The following is a 23,423-nucleotide window of genomic DNA, read 5'->3' as shown; positions in this document are numbered from 1 at the left end:
ATTCTCCCCTACTCAAATAAAGGCAATGGGGAAATAAAATTGCCTAAAAAAGTATGCAGTGTCCTCCTGTAGTCATCATATAAAATAATCATCATGTACATCTATAGTTTTAAAAATGACATGTGATGCACTTCCCCCATTCTAGCCCCTTTATCATAGATTCCACTTTTAGGTGGACTGCTTGGACCCCTGTGAAGGTAATTTTAGATTTCCTTTTTATTATTCTGATATGGTGGTCCTTACCGTCTTTGAATGAGGTAGTCTTCCAGTATGTCCAAGCAGCGCACCATCTGGGAAAAGATAAGCACCCTGTGGCCACCAGCCTTCAGTTTCGGCAGCAGCTTGTCAATCAGCACTAGCTTGCCAGCAGCCTGGATCATTGCCTGGAGCTGAAAATCTGGAGACTCTGCATTGTGTGTTTCTTTAAACTCTTCCAAAATTTTCTCTTCAGCACCTGCAGAGATTGGACAGCATAACGTGAATACTGTAAAAGGTTTTTATTACTAAAAACAATGCACTTGCTTTCAAAACCCATTGCAAACTGTAGGAACCAGAACACCAAACTCCTGCTTATGAACAAGAATCCATCCACTTACTCATAGTTGGGTCTATACAAAACTGTGGATGTACAAAAGGGATAAAAGTTTTAAGCACAACACATTGAGGCATTTAGGGGGAAAACCACATTTTTCAACAAACAAATGTTTGCTGTCTGTAAAAACGGAATTTCAACAACAGACTGTCAAGCCAGAAGTGGCAGAAACAAGCCAAGGGCCAGATACCTACAGAAAATTTGGAACCTAAATTGCTAAAGAAATGAAGAAATGTTTACTAGCTGAACATAAACACAAACAACAAAATCTGTTCCGAAATGAAAAAACAAAGGAATAGAGTCCTAACAATTACAGCGTAAGAGCAATAGTAGTTTGGGTCTATAATTGCATATTAATATAGGCAAAGGAACTACAAAAAGAGGAATTTATTTCCAGGACAATTTCTTGGAATATTTGTGGGGGACCTAAGCATACAACTATTGTAATCTCTAAATCTCCCTCCACATTCATTCCCATCTGGTAATTTTTCCTAAGATACAAAAATTCTATCTTGAACTATCCAAATCTTTTAAAATTAAAAACAAACAAACCTTTAAGTGTTTGACACAAGACTTCTATGCTTAAACCCTTCTTTTCCCCCTCATAGCCCCACATGGATTTTTGCTGGTCCAAAGACTTGGGTACATTGGAAAGAGGCCTCAAGAAGATGACATCTTCCTAAGGAAAGATGGCCCATGACATCCCTGCCTGACGCACACTTATTTAGGAAGCAGCAGGCTAAGCTTCCTTCAACTGCTTAGGTGGCTTAACTAGAATTACGCAGCATTGGTCTGGCCTCCTCCGGCCTCTGGGGTTAATCAGGACATAGCTGTTGTGTTTAGCTCTTTTCCCTGAAGGTGGAGGATGTGCTCAACTATTCTTCAGAAAATACAAACACACACATTCATCTTAATGGGATTGTTTCCTAGACTTTAACTGTGCCAGAAACTTAAAACTACCTTCCTACCACTGGTTTTTAACATGTGAACTAACTATACACAAGATGGGGATACATAAACCTCAAAGAGGCTTTAAAGGTTGGGTCAGTGGGACAGACAACCACAGCCTCTCACATGGTACTGCTGCAACAAGCACAGATGTAACAAAAGTGCAATCCTATCTGTACTTTAAGGCTGCATGTAGAAATTACCTTATGACACGGTCAAATGCAGAAATACAGCCTATTAATTATTAATCAACGAATAATTTACTGAGAACAGACTAAAGTCAGTTAATGTCTTCCCAAGCACTAAGGCCTTCCACAAAATACACTGACTTCTTATGAAGACAGACTGGCCCTCACTCCTTTTTCCAAGTGAATGAAAAGCTAATATTCAGAATGTTTCTTTAAGTATGGAAAATAAATGCAAGAGTAAAGAGCAAAATGCTGTTTAAGGGCACTAGCAAGAATGTTCTTGAATAAAGTTAAATATTTTTTAAAACATGAAATTTAGAAACCCAGCTTCTAGATTCAGGACAAGCCCCTCAAGAGACAGGGGAAACAGATTTAAGTGCACATGTTACATTAGGTATCTTTCAAGTGTATTCTTGTTGTACAATACATCATAAGCTCTGAAATTCAGAATAAGTTTTACTCTTATGACATTTGGTTAATTATTTTTTGTCCATACTAAGTTAAAATCCACAATATAAAATATAGTATTTTAGCCATTTAAAACAAATTAATGGCCAACGAATATTTTTCAAAAAGCAAATAATCATTTCGACAAAATAAACATCAGATATTTGGGTTTCAGTTAAATTTTTTTAACAAGTAATTCAGTCAAATTTGCAGAGAATTTTAATTTTAAATTTATTCAGAGATTAAAAAAATAATTTTTGCCTTTTTTATACTATCAAAAAGAATAGTCAGAAAAAAAATGCATTCTTTCTTACCTGACAAAAGCTACTTCTGAATTAATTAATTCAGCTCTCTGTTATGAATTCAGGTTCTTACAACTGGCAGCCAGTTTGTACTAATAATATTTCATTTAAAAATAGTATCAGCAAACACCTTTCCTATATGATTGTCTTGACATTTTATTGTGGCAACATTGAAGGAAAGAGGGTGGGAAGAGTGTTGGGGAGGAAAGCAACTGCTCCCTTGTGACGTCACAGCTAAATTTTCAAGATTACCAATTAATGTTTGATACCCAATTTGTAAACATCAATCCAAAAATTAACTGGAAATAGGTCATGCCAACCCAAAACACTTTGTTGGTTCCATCCTAAATTAATGTATGGCTGGCACTACACTGGAAAGTGTGTATATCAAAGACAACTTGAAACAAGTGTGCATTCACTTACAGCTTGATGTCTTTTCACTTCAACAGATGGTCACTGTCGGGACAGTAACTGCAATGTCCTCTAGCTATATAAAAGCCACGAACAAACAAGAAAATATTTTGTTCTTGACAATTACCAGAAAAAAAAAGTTACTATTTTCTCTCTGAAATTCACTCCATCACGTAAGCCTCATTCTTGTTTTCTTTTTGCCCACTCTTCTCTACACGCCTCCTGCCTCAAACAATAACCAGCAACAACTCTTAAGTCAGCTCTAACCAGCAGGGTACCTTGGACATGTTTTCAACATTATTCTTAACTTCACATTACAAAACCTAAAAATTGGAAATTCCATTGAAATAAAGCTTGAGCTAATAACTCATACATAAGCTTTCAACTCATACATATAAAATTGCTTCTATTTTTCATAATCCTGGAAATGTGTTTTGTTGAATGTTGATTGAGGCTTCTTTACTCTGCCACAACCAATTCAAATTTTAATGTAATCTCCCAAATTAAAGAATTTCCTTTTAAATGCTGGATATATGTTTTTACTCCAGACTGTGGATGAGAATGAACAGTACTGGCCCTGGAGCAACCTCTACATAATACAATGTCTGCGTAAGTTATCTGGACAGCTGCGTGCGCTTAGTTGGTATGTTATCTATACTTTTTCACTATAACTTCCCCAAATTTAGGGACAAAGACACCTGCTTAACAGACACTTCTTGTCAGGACAGAAAAGCTGACCTCAAGGTGTGACCAATTAGGACAACTGCCACATCTGCCAAGCCTTAGGGAGTCCTAAGAGGCTCCTCGCGAACAAATATGCTATACAGGATGACCCTGGAAAGCAATCAGCAAAGGAAGAGACACACCAGCTGTGTTTTGGGGGAAAACAACCCACAATGTTCAATGCATATAATTAACATATGACCAAACAGGGTAAACTTGATGGAACTGGGGGTGGCAATCTAACTACCATTGCTGAGATCTCCCCTTTCACACACATCCTGCTGGTAGCATTCAAACCCTTTTGTATCTCCTTTTCTTTTCTTTCCCCTTGGAGGCTATTATTTATTTTCTTTTGTACCAGCTATTAAATGCAAACACATGTATGTGCACAGTGCATGCACACACGTGTCCTCATCTCGCTCCATCAGTTGCCCTAAGCTCTGTCTCACCAACTCACAACCTGGCTAGTTAACACTCACTGTAACGGCTGCACAAGCTTCTAAACATACTGTGATTAGCAGGTTGGCAGTATCAGATACATAATCATCACACGATACTCTCTTTAGAAGACAAAACTAAAAGCACAAAAAGAAATTCACTGGCCAGGTGCAGTGGCTCACATCCGTAATCCCAGCACTTTGGGAGGCTGAGGTAGGCAGATCACTTGAGCTCAGGAGTTCGATACCAGCCTGGGCAACATGGAGAAACCCCGTCTCTACAAAAAATACAAAAAAAATTAGCTGGGCGTTGTGGCGCATGCCTGTAGTCCCAGCTACTCAGGAGGCTGAGGTGGGAGGGATGCTTGAGCCTGGGAGGTCGAGGCTGCAGTGAGCCGAGATCGTGCCACCGCACTACAGCCTGGGCGCCAGAGTGAGAACCTATCTCAAGAAAAAAAAAATGTGTATATATATGTAAAAAAGAAATTCACTGATTCGTCGCATCACACCAATGATCCCAGGTGCAACACTCTAAGACTATCTTCCAGGAGTGGACTACTCTGTCCATTAGTAACGGAGACTTCTGAATCTAGGGTGGCCGATGAGTTACACGTTATTAAAAGGGGAAAGATTAAAAATTCTTTAAATTAGCTGTCCTTGAACATAAACTGTGATAAAGACAGACCAGGTTGTGCTCCCTTTTCCTTGGAAAGGAATCTAATTGCACTGCTGGCCAATTATCATCGTGTACAAGTCTCCCAAATTAGCCTGCCACCACCTTTCTTTAACCCACATTAACTTCTACCCAGAATACAATAGCCTCTGAGCTGGTTCTTCTGCTTGTCTGTCTTTCCTCCTCCCATCCTTTTTATGCAGTGTTGCCTGACGCATCACCCTGAATCATATTTCTAATCAATGCTCAGCTCAAACACTAGTCATGGTTCTTCGCTGCCTGCAGAGTAGAGTGGAGGTTCCATGCACTAGCCTTTAAGGAATTCTGCAGCAGGATCCAAGCATGTCTAAGGTGCATTTCTTATGTGTGCCTTTTACTTTGGGAAAGTTCCTCGTTGTTTTCCTGACCCCCTCTCTTTGCTTGTATCATTACTTCAGCCTAAACATCTTTTCTTTTTCTAACTCTGCCTCGCAAAATCCTTTCTACCCCTGCAGACTTGCCTAAAAAGACCATCTCCTTCTAAAGACTCCCCCAATCTCAATCCCTCAGCTAACTGAAGACTGCTTGTGGCGAATGCTCCCTTCTTATTTACCTTTGCATTCTCCAGAGTATCTTATACAACATAAGCATGAAATATTTATTACCTTAATGATTTCCAAAAATACATAATAAAGGTTTTAAGCCATGAGTTACATAACACTATGAATTTAGTTAAGAAAAGAGGAGGGCCATAAATTATCAAAGCTTTAAGTTAATTTTTTTGTTCTCAGAGGATAGAGGTGCTAGATGACTCTGGACTGAGAGGAAGATGAGGACATTTGCTATCAAAGGCTTGAGACAGCTGATAGCTGTCTGCTCACACCTAAGTTCCTCTTTAACATCTCTGATTTAAATACACACACCCCAAGAAAACCTCCATTAGGGGCTCATTTCTCTTTGGCTGTTAGCACTTCAGATGACTTCTAGCCATGGAACACTAACGCCTCTTTTCAAGCACAGGGAGGTCAGGAGAAAGGCAAGGTGAGATTCCACTTCAGGGATTGCTGGGGCAATGGTCACTCACCTTCAGCAACCACAGAAGGAGGCATCACAGAAAGTGGGAAGCTGGTGAAACCCATGCTGAGTGGACAGGAGACAGGAATGACTATACACCATGAAATCCCCAGTCTGGGGGCAGAAAGGGATTTCTGGTGCTTCAATCGTCACTTAAGCAAGTTCGCGAGCAGGGCAGCCTTACCATTGATAAGGTACGGATGATTGCAGCACTTCCGCAATTCCATCATAGTGTTTAATAGGTTAGGTACGTTAGCTTGCCCACCGCCTTTGGAAAGAAATGTGAAATTCTTCTCAAGGATGGCTCGGTAATATTTCTTCTGAATGTTTGTTAGCTCAACTTCAATAATAGTTTCTTCTTTGGGGGCCAAGTTCTTTTCTACATCCTCTTTGAGACGTCTCAACATCATTGGCTTTAGAATAGCTTGAAGTTTTTGCACCTAAAAAAGGACCTTAAGTAAATACTAGTGTCATGATTTGCTTGCAAGTTAAAACATATTTTAACATGAAACATCAGGATTATCTCATTCATTAAACATCCATTTTCATTTTTCAAAGCCCAGTGAGAGTATGAAGGAGCTCATCACTCAGCTTTCATAAGAGCAGTGCATGAAGGTTGCATAATTTTATGTCAAATGAACTATTTCACCCATCCAGGAGCCCTGAACAGCCAGAAGGCTTGAAAAGTACCCAGCAGGAGAAATCCAACTGATTCATGTAGCTTTCCCTTCTGTTTGTCCTAAGCCATAGGGAAGATAGAGAAGAGGGACAAGACAATGTCATGGCAATGCTCTGTTTCTATTCTCTTCCTTTCTAGGGAGAGCTAAAGAATGAGAGGAAGTGAGCCAGGAGCAATCTAGTCCCTGCACTAAGGAGCCAGCAGAGACGTCTCTCCCTGGTTCTCTTTTCTATTGATTGGCAATAGAACTGAGTAATCTATACAGTTTTTATTTTAGAAAAGAAAAACAAAACAGACCTTACTCTGAACTGAGCTAACAGGTTTTAGACAGTAAGTCAGCGGAGGGGGCACATAAAAACCAAGATTTCAAGTCTATCTCCGTTATTTACTTCAAATACAGCACACAAATTATAACTAATGCCCACATAACTCTTACAGCATATAAAATAGCCAAGCACTTTTCTTTTCTTTTCCTTTTTTTTGAGACGAAGTCTCACTGTGTCACCCAGGCTGGAGTGCAGTGGTGCGATCTTGGCTCACTGCAACCTCTGCCTCCCGGGTTCAAGTGATTCTCCTGCCTCAGCGTCCAGAGTAGCTGGGGCTACAGGCGTGCGCCACCACACCTGGCTAATTTTTGTATTTTTTTTAGTAGAGATGGGTTTTCACCATATTGGCCAGGCTGGTCTCAAACTCCTGACCTCGTGATCTGCCTGCCTCAGCCTCTCAAAGTGCTGGGATTACAGGCGTAAGCCACCGCGCCTGGCCCAAGCACTTTTTATATACAATGCTTCATTTACTTCTCACAGAAATACTGTGCAGTGGTTATGCCCTAAGTTTCTAAAGTGAAAATATGTAGGCTTGAAGAAGTAAGCGGTGTGGCTGAGTACAGATGCTTCACAAAGAACAGAGACTCAAAACTGCAGCAGGCAAACAGGTCTACCAACATCAGTGGCGTCTGACATCATCCCCAAAATTACACATACCTAGCAAAACTACCAACCTGCACAGCACAGCTATCTCTGACAATTACATCAACAGGTATGTAACCTCTCTATAAATCTCAATAGCCCTTCACAAGAGCAAAAAGACAAACAAATAAAGAAGAAAACCTTTATGATGATGACCTGGAAAGTCCAAGGAAAGGGTATCTAAGGTTCTGTGTACTAGGTGGGAAAAACTGTAATATAATCACACTTTAAAATAACTTAATACTTTGCCATTTCATGGGCTAATCTTCAATTTTATAACTGAAATACAAAGTGGAGCTGATAAATACCTGCTCTTCTGTTTTTAGATCACCAAATTCTTGCATAAATGTGGTTTCTGAAGGGAAGCGACTTGGTTCCAAGAAATGAAGCAAGCTGAAGAGTTCTTCCACAGTGTTCTGGAGTGGGGTTCCCGTCAGCAGCACTTTGTGTTCCTGAGGTAACACAAGGAAAGCCACTAACCAAATTGTAACAAAAACACTTTCTTAAAACCAGAGCCTCTCACTAGACACCCATTGTTCTACTCCTACTCATCTACCCTATGCAAAGTATAGGAATCAGGCATGAAAACAGAGGTATTAGAACACGATTTCTGTGTCAGGTAGACAGATCCGTGGACAGTCCTCTCCAGAACTCTACAGGGTCCTTAAATGTGTCTTGCCATTTTGTTTCTTCCTGGGGTTATAGGTCAGTATTTTAGTATCACGGCTTTTTAAGTCCCCCAAGTCTCAATGCTTTTAACCCCACCAGTTAAGTTTTTTTCCTAGAATCCCTAGACGCAGATGAAACATGCATGCTTCTTTCTGCTCTCTACATCAACAGTGCTCTCATCTCTCCATTTGCTTCCTGCATGACTCACTTCATAGAGACAAAAGAAGTTCTACATGCAACAGCATATGAAAAACTATTTTGTTCTGCAAAAATTTCCAACTAGCAAAGAGGTCAGCTTGGTTGTAAATACCACAATCACTTTTTTTAAATCAGATGCTATTTATAAATTTGTCTCTTTGAACCAAGTTAGGTATTTCTTTAATTAATTCTTCCTGTTTACGAACTCTTTCCCCAGCTTTCCTCATGCAGTTGTACCCTGTCTTCCTATTTTCATATATGCAATACAGAAGAGCTGTTTTACAATGGCCAGTCTTAACAATAGTGAGATATTAATCTTAAGAACCCTATTATTTTCTACTTTGGCCATTTGGTACACAGCACAGCTAACAAAACTATTTCAGAAAGTAATTATACCTCCCAGTAGTTGAGAAGGCAATATTCTGACTTAATTTGGAATCTGACAAGTCTCGGTTGCCAAGCAGAGTATACGCTCAGTAAATACTAGATGAATGAGGTAAGAACATGCTAATTTTCTTAATATCTACCATGTCATATCTGTTAATGAAGCTCTTTGAAAGTAGGTGAAGGAGTTCAATATGCTTGTATTCCTCCTTCTCTTCCCTTTGAATAAAGTCTCTGAGGAAGTTTCATGGACCACCATCATCTTCAGACTCAGTAAATTCATAAACAGTAAGGATCAATCAATCAATTTTTTTCTAAAGTATCACCACACTTGTGGATAGCCTGGGCCACAATCGCTGACATACCCAAGTCCTGGATTACTGTATGCAAGAACTTTTTTTTTAAGTCCCATCACATATTCAGGAAAGAGTTACTGCAGTAGTTGAGCTGTATTGATATCGTGTCTCCCAGTTTTTTCATATCCTTTATTACAACATTAAATTAAATCTTGACTGCTTAACCAAATATTTTAAAAGTTAAAGCCTTAACTTATTAATTTCAAAATAAACTTATTCGAAAAAAGGAAAGAACTCCTTTCTTATGCAGCTTCCCTTCAATTAGTTACACCAAATGATTATACACAAAATCCTTTCATACAGTTACCTACAAATAGTGGAATAAAACTAGGTATCAATTTGAAAGTGGGTAACAATTAAAAAATACACGATTACTATGCACAGTCTCACAAAACATCAGGTAAGAAACTCAGGCGATGGAGCTTATCACCTCCACCTATGCTAGCAGATGTGCTTTTGCCTTGACAACGTTACCATTCTTTTTAGCTCTGATGAAGTGATGTCCATTTAATTTCATTTTAAGCAGACTCTTTGTGTCAGGTTTCCTGACAATGAAAGAGATACTAGAATCAGTGAAGAACTACCATGATCTCCACAGCATCCCCTACTCGTGGATGGGGGACAACGAGATGGTTGCTTTCCCAGAGCTCCTGTGGAGGACTGTGAAGATGGTGACTGCCCCTCAATGTATCATCTTCACAAACATTTCCTTGGTGTCTGCAGAGCTGAAGACACTCATTGGTCGTCCTTTCTGGGAATGCACTTGGAGATAATCCCCATCTAGCGCATTTTCATCGCAACTGAGTCTAGTGCAGGTAACAGCAGTTCCCTATGGCCTGTGCCGTAGTTGGATATAGTTACTAACCACTATTTTGACTGTGACTTATTCTAGGAAAGAATAAAAAGTAGAAAGTGGCTAAGTTCTCAAGATGCTTATTTTAAGTAAGGATTTAAAGACCAGACAACGAGCTGTTCAGAATTGGACAAACATAATTATATTCTGAATAACAATAATGTGTTCCATCTTGAAAACATTTCTTCTCAAATAAAAATTCTTCATCATTAGAAAAATAAATATTTTGTTCATGTGCTAATCAGAGCTTCCCAGTTGGTGAGCCAAGGATGAGTACAGGTTATAAGTCCTTGGGGAAGGTCAGGACACCCAGGACTGGTGGTGTCCCGTGGCAGTGGGCAGCCTTCTCTTTTTACCTGAGTGTGGCATTCAACTACTATCATTTTCTATACGTGCCATTATGTGAAAAAGCTTAAGAACACTGCAATATGTAATAGGAAAATTATTTGGATAACAGATTCTAATCCATTTATCAAATGTTAGTATAAATAATAGAAAACTCTTTGAAATAGCCCAAAGATTGTGGGGGGCTGGGGGAGGGATAGCATTAGGAGAAATACCTAATGTAAATGATAAGTTGATGGGTGCAGCAAACCAACATGGCACATGTATACCTATGTAACAAACCTGCACATTCTGCATATGTACCCTAGAACTTAAATTAAAAAAAAAAAATAGCCCAATGACAATCAGATTGTTTGATCTTGATGGAGTTAAATTAATGTGTACTCACCAATGAAATAATGTTTTACAGTAAGAATTTACTATCTGGGAACACATGAACTAATAATAGAACACAACTCAGATAAGTTCAGTCAGATGATTGTTTAAGCCTTCAGGAAATGGTGACATAACTGTCTCTTAGTAGAAAACTATGAAGGTGGATCCCTACTGAGAATATATATTTAGGTTATATCACAAGCATTAGTGTTTACCTGCAAATACAAGTTTACTTCATTTTAATGCTTAAGTATCACCTGGAGTGAACAAATACAAACACAGAGTTTCTCTTTTCCATATGCTTACCAAGGTCCCTGAGACTATTCACTGTTTCTAAGCGCTCTCACTTGTTTTGTGGATTGGCCACCAAATAATAGTCAACTGCTTTGAGACAGATCTTAGGATAGCTTTAATAATAATTCATTAGGAAGAAAAATGGGAAATCCCACCCTAAATAGGATAATTCAGTCAGACTTTTTCCTTTAAGCAAAACTAGATTTTGTTTGTTTTAAACTAAAAGCATAGCTGGCAATTCTAATCTCTTTAAGAATAAAATAAGCTGCTCTTTCAGAGAATCAGCTGCAACAAAAAGCTTTTAGGTGTTTTTTGGTAATACCAGTCTTCAGCTAAAAACATATGGCCATGAATATACAGAACACTCCTTCTCATCTCAAACTCTCAGTTAACAAAAGATCAAATTAGCCTGCAGAAATTAGCATTAAAAATACTTTGAAACCCTTTTTGTACTTCCGTGAAACTCATCAAATCATCCAAGGCATGCTAAATGACAGCAGCTTTGCTTTCAAAATGTACATTAAAAATAAAATATAAGTGATCATAACCACTATATAAACTATGGAGTGAAAAGAAGCCTGAGGATGACAGGTCATGTTGCAATTCCCACTAGGAAATCACACACAGCAGTATCAGACAGAAAATAAATCAAATCCTTCTACTCCTACGATATGTTATTCCATGATGCTCCTACTGAAAAAAAAATCTAGAAAATCTAATCAGGAAGACCTGATCATCTCTTGGGAAGCTGGAAGACTATGGGATAAGTGCGGTGTAAAACTCCAGATCAAATCTCAGGCACTGTAATGCCCCAAACTTCTAAGCATCTGTGCGAACTAAACCAACCCCAGATATCCTACCCAACTCATTGAGAACTTGCATCTACAAGTCCTGCTGGCCACAGTATGGCAAAACCTATGAGCACTGAAAAATAACTGGACTATCATCACTGAAGTAAAGCTTGGCCCAACAGTTAATGAAATGGCAGTACAGGTTAAGTATCCCTTATCCAAAATTCTTGGGACCAGAGTGTTTCAGATTTCAGATATTTTTAGATTTTGGAATATCTGCATTTATACTTACGGGTTGAACATCCCAAATGAGAAAATCCAAAATCCAAAATGCTCCAATGAGCATTTCCTTTTAGCATTATGTGGGTACTCAAAACGTTTTGGATTCTGGGATTTTTGTATTTGGTATGATCAACCTGTATTTATGAACAAAGGGTAAAACAAATACTTGAAACTCACTTTAGTGAAACTATCATGATTACACTCTGCTATAATACAACTGTTTAACAGACACTAGCCAACAATGTAAGAATCCAAAAGGCAACAACTTTTGAATAACTGAAAGTGCCAGAGAATATATCACAATATTTGACAAGCTTTTCAAATACTGTTTACAGGCATCAAATTCTGAGCAATGGGACTATCAAGTCAGCAACAATTCTATTCAGATTCAGTGCAATCACCAATATGGTCACTGACCAAGTCCATCATCTTGAGTCCCTCCAACAGCTTGCAGTTCCTGTTCTTCAGCCTGTGGGCTTCATCAATGACTACACAGCGCCATGGAATATTCCGCAGCTCAGGACAATCAGTCAAAATCATCTCAAATGTAGTGATGATGGCATGAAACTTATAGGACCCCTTTATCACTCGACCCTATAAGAACAACTCTGAATTATTATTAAGCATTAATGATTACATAAATAACTTTAAGGATGAATAAATAGCATAAAACATACGTATTTATCCCTTTGGAGATCTCTTTATTTTAGGTGACATACATTCTGTTTTCAAGTTATTTTGGCAGTTTTAAACGATATGGTAAAACAGAATTGGAAAACAAATGAGAAAACTGTCAGTAAATTTTGGATCTAATTTCCTAACAGAGCACATGCATCAATTACCACTAAGTGTACCCATTCTAGTCACACATTCACGTAGGACAGAATTTATAATAATTTCCCAAATCTAAAGATAAACACAGATTTCAATATTTTTTCTCCTTTAGTTATTTAATTGTAGGTCAGATTTTATACTTAGAACACGCACACACACATCTATCTATCTATCTATCTATCTATCTATCTATCTATATAGCAAAAACATATATATAGCAAAGATCCTATTTACAGGACTTCCATTTACTATCCATAACATAAAACTATTTTAGTACATATTATTCTTCCTTATCATGTCATTTATAACGCTTCACTGTTGATACACACTAATGGCATACAGGTAACTAGAGTAAGAAAAAAATTAAAGCAATTGCTACTAACAGCCAAAGCATAAATTCCTCCCTTGGGATGTGTTTCATTCAATGTGTCATATATTTCAAGGACTTTTTACATGCTTACTATTTTTCACTTCTAGCAATAGCATAATAAAATATTCTTTCTATTCACATTTAATATTACCATTTTTTGTTTAGTTTTCTCTTAGCCTTGCAAAATAAAACTAATTAACATATCAAAGCATTAAATGGATTTCAGTGATCATCCAAGGCAAAAAATTTCATTCCTTCTAATCTAATAATCAGAAAAACCAAAGCTATAAAAATAAAGAGCTGTTTTCATAGACACAGAAAGATAATACAAATGTAAATTGAGTCAGATATCTAAAGCAAATTTCTCAATTTGGCAAAATTTAGACCTTCCCAAGTCACAAAGACTTTGATTTTTTTTTAACACCTTAAAATGCACAGAATAAGTACAAAGAATACAACCTGTGAAGGTTTACCTGGGGATCTTTGAAGTACATTTCATACAACTGAATGGTCCGACGACTAGCTTGACTCCCATGATACACAACCACGTTCAACTCTGTCCAGGTTCGGAATTCCCTTTCCCAGTTGGGGATTGTGGACAATGGGGCAATTACTAAAAAAGGGCCATGGATTCCTTTCAAATATATCTCATAGAGAAATGTAATGGACTGGATAGTTTTTCCCAAACCCATTTCATCTGCTAAAATGCAGTTTCGCCTTTAGGAGGAAAATGAAGTACAAAAGTTTAATGAGTATGGATATGACACACTGCTGTCATTTCACAAAATATATACCATTGTACCCACAAATGCATACCCAAAGGCTTTAGATGTTCTCTTAGATTCAACAAAATATATTTTCAAACAAAATTCTCAAAGAATAAAAATTATTTTTACATACTTATATCAATCTCTGTATTAATATTTATTAAATAAATATTACATATATTTTCAATGCTTGTTTTTTGAAAAAGCTCTTATTAGAGTTAAAACATTAAGTTCTTTTTTATTATTTTCAATAACTAAAGGAAAGGAACTACAGATATATTTAAAAGTGAAGAAAAACTTGTTTTACATACATGTTGTACCAATTGAAAAGTAGCCAGTTTACTCCCTCCAACTGGTATTCCCTGAGTTTGTTATTGTTTTTATACTCCCTGGAACTCTCCGATTTTTTCCAATCATCAGCAGGAGGTCGCTCCTGTTTCAAATATAGTAAATCCCATTAGTGGTTTCCCAAAGACCACACCACTATGCTATTTTCAAATTAAATTCTCTACCATCAGCCAATTCTTACCACACGCTCTGTTTCCGGCTCCCTGGACATTAGTTTCTCAAACTCCTCGATCTTTGCTTGATCTATGTCCTGCCTCCGCTCCCACGTGCTGTCTTCATAAGGAAGTGAACACCACTTCACCAGATAGTGAGTCACAGGCTGGATCAGATTTAAATAAATCAGAATTGGATTCATTTGACCACATACATACATATACATATATATGTGTATATATATGTTTATACATATAGATATGTATGTGTGTATATATATGTTTATACATATACATATGTATATATATGTTTATACATATGTATGTGTGTATATATGCTTATACATACACATAGGTGTATATACATGCTTATATATATACATATATACATATACATGTATATTTACATACACATTAAGGAAAAGCATGCTCTACTTCATTTATCAATAGACATTATCCCAGCATGAGTATGTCTGAATTGACAGAAATTTAAAAACTATGGCCATAAACAGCTGTTCCTAGTTAAGAGTCTCAAGTCTAAACTGGAAACAGTATTATTGGGCGTTATCAGAACAAATTAGCCTTTTATCAAAATCATTGGTAAGTGATGTTCAAAAGCCAAAAAGTATAAAGAAATAGCTAGCAAATAGCAAAGCTGAATTTGAGATTTTTTTTATCTGTACAAATCTTTCATCAGGAGTTTGATTCAGACTTACACGGTAAATCATCTTAGCATATTTCAATGTTTACATAATTGGCTGGTTTCTTAAAAAATGAGACATACGCTTAAATTTATTAGGATCTCTACCTTTTCCTTAAAAAGAGTGATACTGTTTGTGTCCAATCACATTAAAATAACACATTTGAGCTATATAAGGGTGGAGGGCAAAATATTTCAGGTAATGCAGATCAACAGGATTTCCTTTGTCTTTCCTCTAGAAAACACTTGGGTTTGTTGACCTTCATTTCAGGACCAAGGAACACTGACCTAGTTGTGATGTGAAAAATATTTCCTGTACAATGTAAATATGCTATGAAACAATTTTTTGAAGTATAACTAAGGAAAATTAGAAAAGTAAAGATCATGTTACAGATATGGTCTTGGAAACATCATAGAGTGTCATGACACAGAGTTTGGAAGAAAATGAGAGTTCTTTGCAGACCCTCCCTAGAAAAGCAAGATCCAAACACTGTATATATAAAATTCAATTTACATGGAGAAGCCAGGAAGGACACAACTCATGGTGGGTGGGCACATCATTATCAAGACACAATACTCAGAAGTCACTACACTTGTCTTCATTCTTACTTCCCTATCAAATATCCCTTATAATCTTACAGAGTTTTGCAAAGCAAAATAAGAGTGTTGAGACTAGGATCTTTTAAGAGAAATAATGTCTATTAGCCTCTGTGTACCACATTAAATGAATTCATCAACTTCACTAATGATGCCCAATTCTAAATAACCTTAAACTCCATTCTGCCACAAGAGACACTCAATTATATAAGGATACTTTGTGCTACATGACAGATTTATACCAAAATGTACTGAATTCTTTATCATATTGTGGAATTGTGCAAAATGTCAATGTATTTCTTTCATATTGAAAATCAATTTTTTAAAAAAGTTCTCAGACTAAACATAAAACATATTTAGCACTATTATTGTCATAAAACTAATAATAAATCATTAAGTTTCAGTTAAATTTAGACCAAGTGTGTCACAGTCCAAGGCTCTGACCAAGACCAGGTCTAGGATTCTACCATCTTCTCTATAAACATGTATGGGTTGCCTGAATCACCACTTTATAATACAAATGATCTCCTGTTACCTCTCCCCGGTCATCTGTGCTACGTGCAAAGTCCATTATCCGGTCAACCTCCACATAATCTGGATTAAAAAGCTCATCCTCAATCTACACCAAAGGAAAAAAAAAAAGTTAAAGGTTTACTTATTTCCCAAGATGAAATATTATTCCACTTTTCACCAAGCAATAATATTTTGGGTCACAGCAATATAAAACTTACATTTGGCAAATTCTATTATATTAATTGAAATGCTACAATTTAGCAAAATCACTCCCCATGAGGAAATCAGACTTCTCAGACTTCGTTAACTGGGTCTTTTAATTACCGTGTGAAACCTTTTACTGTGAGAGAATGTTTAAGAATATTTTAAATGAAGTGTGAAATTACAATTCACTAATGAGCAATCCAAAAGGCTTATGGCATGCGATGCATTTAGCATTCTCAAAACTACAGTTTGCAATGAAGAATCAGAGTCATGCAAAGTGTTACTTGGAATATCATAACTCCTGGAGTTGTCCGATGCCTTATAGCGTATCTACAAAATGTTATTCAAAAGCCAAATACACTGCAAGCAGCTAATTTCATATTTTAGCATGATCAGAGTTTATAATGTTTGGTAGTATTTGTCAATCAATATTAGTACCTCATTTAGAATCACAGTCTCATCATTAATCTGTTTTCTAATGATTTACATTGAATATAGCGTGTTTAGGCAAAAGTATTAAGGATAACGAAATGAAGCCTAAATAATTGGCTCATTTAACCAATATATTAAACAATCTTTACAAAAGTAAAGTAATACTGCTGCCTGCAAAGGTATCTCATATAAAACACTAGAATATGACTAAAAAAAAAGTTATAGGCTGGGCACAGTGACTCACGCCTATAATCTCAGCACTTTGGGAGGCCAAGGCGGGCGGATCACGAGGTCAGGAGTTCAAGACCAGCCTGGCCAACATGGTGAAACCCCGTCTCTACTAAAAATACAAAAAATAAGCTGGGCGTGATGGCAGGTGCCTGTAATCTCAGCTACTCGGTAGGCTGAGGCAGGAGAATCGCCTGAACCCGGGAGGCGGAGGTTGCAGTGAGCCGAGATCACACCACTGCACTCCAGCCCAGGTGACAGAGGGTGACACTCCATCTCAAAAAAGGAGTTATAGACTAAGCCATACCCAAAAGAAGTTAGGGTCAGACAAGTTTCAGATGTTAGAAAACAAAAGACACATTTTATTATGTGCACCTCTCAATTAACTTATCAATAACATAACTGCATTAAAATATTTTGCAAAAGGCAAACTAGAAGTCACTTAGACACCATTCTTATCCCTTGAATTGCAGGTGGAAAAGACAAGCAGTTCAGTCATCATCTGCTCAAGAACAACAAACTTTCCCTAGCTATTCGGCCCTCTTAAAACACCCAGTTGGGAAGCTTTGAACCATGAATTATGAAACAAAAAGCAGAAACACAAACATATGTCTCAAGTATCTCAGGCTTTTACAAAGAGGTAGATTAGTAAGGCAAAAAAAATCCATTGAAATGTTCAATTAATATAAAGTATTAGTGTATTAATGCACTGGCTTTTCAAAAGCTTCTAGACTTAGGTAAACACACGTGTTATCCATGTACAGCAGAAACACTTAAACTTTCCCAAAACTAGGTTTGGATGGCAAAAACTCTCTTTAGGAAAACTTGTTCTTAAACATAAGCTTTCATAGTCAGTGCTGAATTAAAATCCTTAACTTTTCCTACACATTTCTACCCTTTAAGTGAGTAATCTGCGGCATCACACATGTGACGAAATTTCCAGTCTAAATGATGTTTTTTAATAGACATTTTTAGTTGCAGCAGGCTTGTAAGGCAGCCTAAGGAGAAACAAAGAATGTAAAAGCAGCTGAAACTGAAAATCTCAAAGCAGTACAGCCATGGAACACCTGAAGCCATGATCATGTATGGGATGAAACAAACGGGGGCGTGTGCACTTTCATGTATAAAAGAGAGGGAGGAAGGGGATTGCTATCCTTCTCTGCTAACTCCACTAACTCTGCTGTCCCACTTAGGACAGAAACTAAGATTTCTAGCTGCCAAGTTACCAGGTAAATAATGTACATTCAACCTTGGTATGTGTAGCTAGGGCTAGGCACAATTTCCTAAAGACAGTGTGACTACAGGAGAGAGAATACAAATAAACTTAATAAACAGGACCAGGATTTAGGGATGGGGGGAAAGCTACCATTGTGCTTTTGCCTGTCTCCCTCCCCCTGGCCCACAGAAAAGGTCAGCAGAACACAGGGTGTCTCTTTCTAAAAGGAGGCTAATGATTTCAGCTCATCCAATGTCATAAAAATTTAACTCTGGTTTCATTAAGAAGGGCATGAAAAATAGAACCTCACAGCATTGTCCTCAAAATCAAATATTAAGATTCTTTCTTCAAAAGAATTTTCCTCCAAGTTCTTCTGAAGAATCTTCTTAATATTCTCCAAGATCTATGAATTGAGTCACATTCGAGTAACTCCATTCCACTCGGTCCTAACCACTGCACTGCCAAAAATGCTGCACACTCAGAGTGCCAGGGGTAGTGATGCAGACATGTGTCCAGTAAAAGAACAACCACATGATCTCCCATTGAATGCGGACTTTAATATAGGCCAGTTGGGACCATGGAAATCAGATCCCAGAAGAACACAGACTTGCTACCTGATAGTATAAGAATTTTATGACATAAAAGTACTAAGTGCTCTTCTGTCCCACTTTCCTTCATCTCCAAAAAGGGGTGGCAGTACAAAGTAGGTTGTTAAACAGATACTATTTTGCATCAAATTGTACGCTTCTTTTACATAAAGTCTACATTCTGTCAACTCTTTTAGGAAAAGAGGAACTAATAAATCAGCAAGTCTTATCTTTCAATGTTAGGGTTTTTCTTTTATCTACTTGAGGCTGTAAGTGAAACCAAATTGGCGATCCTAAGTCCAGAGACCCTAGTAAGCAGCTTGTGAAAGCACTTTTTAAAAAATGTAATTGACTATACTGCGGAGGCAGAGGGCAGAACTGGCACTTCTAGTAAATGCAGATGTTCTTCTCTGCCCTAGGTATTGCTGTATTTCTATACTGATACCTGGGATAAAGGGACACAGGCAAAGATATTATTACCAGTTTCTATACTACAGCACAGCATTTGCGAAAATGAGTTTAGTGAACTCTCTGTAATTAGGCATTGACTTCAACAAAAGAAATTTGCCACATACTTTCCCCAACAGAAGTTAAGCTTTTGTATCTTAGAACTTGTACTTAACATTGTAGATTTCTTAACCTGCTAAATCTCAATAGAACTTCTGTCCACTTACTTAATTTCATCATCTACTAACTGTACTTTCATTACAAGATTTTTATCATACCATCACCGCTATTTCCACATAATATCATAAGGACCCATACCTTCTAGCCTAAGCAACAGGAAGAATGAGAAATTTCCTGTTTACAAATTTGTTAGCAAGAACCAGTTACCAATATGCAAGTTGACAGCACCAAATGAGACTAACTAGTTTTTCTTAATTCATGGAACTAAAATTTTAAATTTAGAACATTTTAACAAAGTAAATACTTTGGAAAAGTAAGCAGGTATGTCATACCTCTGAAAGGAACTTGTTCTGGCCCTGCTTTGCCTTAAATCGTTTAATTTTTTGCTGAATTCTCTTATCTTTTTCCAGATCTTCTATAGATGCCCACTGACAATGAAGATAAGAGCTGAAAAAACAAAACAATATCCTTGAAATATGTAGAATATAATTAATCCTTTATTATGTCTTATTCAAAAAAGTCAACTAAACAGATAATTAAAATAACCTGCTTAATTACTCATTAAGGCTGCTGAGCAACATTTAATATACCCACTACTGTTTAGAATAAGAAGAGAAAATCAATATTAGTGCCTAAAATTTGCCTTCTGTCCTAAGCCTCCAGCTCTCTTACCTGTTACCGAGAGAGAGAGAGAGAGAGAGAGAGAGAGAGAGAGAGAGAGAGAGAGAGAGACAGACAGACAGACAAAAGAGACAGAGAAGAGAGAGAACGGCCTAATAACAAGCTATTTCCATAAGTGAATGGATTATACTTCAATATAAAATTAGCACTACAGGGAGGCCTTAATTCTGAATTTATACTTTGAACCTCTTATCATTGAGAAATAGGTTTTTATCAAGTTAAAATAATTCAAATTTAAAATAGCAGTTTCTTTGGAGATAAGAGGTGTAGGGTGCCCTAGAGTCACCCAAGGCCTATCATACTGGTCCCAAAGGGAAACCTAACCTGGTCCTTCTAGAAAAATCTAGGAGGAAAGAACCACTGTCTGTTCCTGGAACACTGGGCCATGCCCCTCACCAGCTTCTTATCAGTTCCTGGTCTCCCAGGCTGTGTTCCTCCAGGATTTCTGCAATGATATTCCTTGGTCCCCTGTGAATGTTTCCCTTGCTATCATCTATACCTGCACTGGGCAAACCCCCTCCCCTCAAGACTCCCCATCCCCTCCTCTGAGTATGCATGGTGTCTTCCCTCACCTGAACTGGAATACATATGCACTTTCCTTTTCTTCTCCAACACTCACAGGTACACAGTTAATGTTTTATGGCAACTCTGACATTCTTTTCCTTAGTTCTTCAATATTCTTTTGTCCCAACCCCCTCTCCCTGCCCCTCAAATAGCCTTGAGAGCCTCTTATTTCTCTTTCTGATGACAATATCAAAAAGAAATTATATCTTGAATATATATACCCCTTTCAGAATCAACATACTAGTACTCTTAGAAATTGTGCTTTAGTTCACAGAAGTCAGAAGTTTAAAACAAGAAAAAGTAAAAACAAAAATTACACAACCATTAAAAATTTTTCAAAAATGATTCATGATATAGGAAATGCTTATGATATTAAGTAGCACATAACTGATAATCATGTCTAATATGATTTGCAAAGATAGGACTCATTTAGTCCTTCTATAATTGAGGGAAAAAAGGATTTTAAATACATATGACTTATATAGCTATGAACTGATATAAATGCTGTACATACACACACAGAAAACAGACTAGATGAAATTGCATCAAAATGCTAATACAGGTTCCAAATCTGAAAATCCGAAATTCAAAATGCTCTAAAACTCGAAACTTTTTGAGCACCAACATGAACTTGAAGGAAATGCTCAATGGAGCATTTTGGATTTCAGATTTGGGATGCTTAACCATTAAAGCATAATGCAAATATTCTGAATTTGAAAAAATCCAAAATCCAAAACACTTCTGATCTCAACCATTCCAGATAAGGGATACTCAACCTGTATTTATTATTTCTGGGTGCTAGGACTGCAAGTATTTTATTTTCTACTTTCAACTTGTAGTTTCCAAATTTCCAATAAATAATATGCAATACTGTCATAATCAGAAACACATATTATACGAGGCAGGCAGATCACCTGAGGCCAGTAGTTCGAGACCAGCCTGACCAATATGGTGAAAACCCAACTCTATTAAAAATACAAAAATCAGCTAGGCCATGGTGGCATGTGCCTGTAATCCCAGCTACTCAGGAGGCTGAGGTGGGAGAATTGCTTGAACCCCAGAGGTGGAGGTTGCAGTGAGCTGAGATCACGCCACTGCATTCAAGCCTGGGTGACAGAGGGAGACCCTCTTCCCCCTGCCACACACACACAAAAAGAAACACATATTATAAAAATAATCTGCTCTAGTCTCCAAATTATTTGACAGAAAAAGGCACATGTGCAGTCAGTCAGTTAGTATTCTTGTCTTGGCTGAGGTGCAAAAGCCTTCAAAGCACCACCTGTGTAGCCTTGAACTGGACACAAGCATATAAGCAAGTGGCCCCAGCCCTGCTTTATCTGCTATAAACTGGGATGAAATTTTCAGTGTGACTCTGCTTTCTAGACTCTGATGATAACCCATTCTGGAGGCTTAGGAAGAAGAGGAAGGAAGAATAAAGGGTCAAAAATAGACTGCTTTGTCTGAATAGATAATTAAGGCAAGAAAACGTCCTAACTGGACTAGAACTAAAATATTTTTTAAAAGTTATGAAGAAGTCAATGTAAGAAAAATATTATGAAGCTAATAAGAAATAATCTGAACTAGGCCCTACAGATAATACAGTGTATGGTCACTTTGGAAAACAAAATTTCATTTAAAAATGTAACTACTCTTTATGAAACAGGTATACATTTATACCTAATCTTGACAGTTAAAAAAGAAAGAGCATATCCCTTACCCATATCAGTGCAAAGTAGTAAATATTTATATTTATAATACTTATAAATATTTATAGTTATAAATAAATATAAGTAAAATATTAACAAACACAACTCCACATCACATTAAGACAATAATATGTCATGACCAAGTAGTTACTTATTTCAGGAATGCAAGGTTAGTTCAACATTAGGAAATTCACTAAAAATACACAATATTAATATATCTAAGGAGAAAAATCACACAATTATTTCTATTGACACTGCAAAAACATTTGACAAACTTTAACACCCATAATGGATTTTTTAAAACTTAGGAAGATAGGAATTGATAGGTATTTTGTTAACATATATTTGAAGATTTTGGTTCTAAAGACAAGATCTTACTAAATGAAGAAACACCACAGTTTTCCACAAAAATCAGAAAGCATGGATACCTACTATCTCCACTGTTATTCAATATTGTATTTGAGGTTATTAGCCAATGTAACTGACAAGTCAAAACAATAAGAGACATAATAATTAGAAAATAATAAGTAAAGCTATCTCTGTTTGCAGATTATATGATCAGGTACCTGGAGAACCCTAGAGAATCAATTAGAAAACTAATTCATATAATAAAATAATCCAGCAATGTAGCAGAATATAAAATTAGCATACAGAAGCCAACAAATTGTCTTCATTCACAACAACAATTACCAATAAGGGGATATGTTAGAGAAAACCTCTTTCACAATACCAACAAAGAAAAAATACTTAGCAATAAATTTAATTAAAAATGTGTACAATTTGTATAAGAAAATATTTAAAACTCTTACAAGACACAAAAGTAGAACTGGACCAACTGAAAAGACATCATTTTCACACTGTGTAACTCAACATCATACATTTGTAAATTTAACACAACGTAAATAAATAAAATGCAAACAGGCATTTAT

At 36.9% G+C, this 23,423-nt stretch overlaps 1 protein-coding gene across 14 annotated transcripts in view; it reads right to left on the bottom strand.

Moving 5' to 3' along the window:
* CHD7 (chromodomain helicase DNA binding protein 7) overlaps window positions 1-23,423 on the bottom strand; it is a 191,705-nt gene that overhangs the window by 30,479 nt on the left and 137,803 nt on the right. For all 14 annotated transcript variants that reach the window (XM_034966133.3, XM_055116579.2, XM_055116580.2 and 11 more), the window contains 9 exons: window positions 19,876-19,990; window positions 16,272-16,355; window positions 14,469-14,606; window positions 14,251-14,372; window positions 13,646-13,889; window positions 12,386-12,562; window positions 7,730-7,873; window positions 5,959-6,214; window positions 244-454 (listed from right to left, as the gene is read on the bottom strand). In XM_034966133.3, the coding sequence (XP_034822024.3) occupies window positions 244-454; window positions 5,959-6,214; window positions 7,730-7,873; window positions 12,386-12,562; window positions 13,646-13,889; window positions 14,251-14,372; window positions 14,469-14,606; window positions 16,272-16,355; window positions 19,876-19,990 (1,491 nt within the window). The remainder of the gene's footprint in view (window positions 1-243; window positions 455-5,958; window positions 6,215-7,729; window positions 7,874-12,385; window positions 12,563-13,645; window positions 13,890-14,250; window positions 14,373-14,468; window positions 14,607-16,271; window positions 16,356-19,875; window positions 19,991-23,423) is intronic.

The sequence above is a fragment of the Pan paniscus genome, chromosome 7 (genome assembly GCF_029289425.2).
Source record: "Pan paniscus chromosome 7, NHGRI_mPanPan1-v2.0_pri, whole genome shotgun sequence".
NCBI lineage: Eukaryota > Metazoa > Chordata > Mammalia > Primates > Hominidae > Pan > Pan paniscus.
This window is presented reverse-complemented; position numbering and strand designations above follow the sequence as displayed.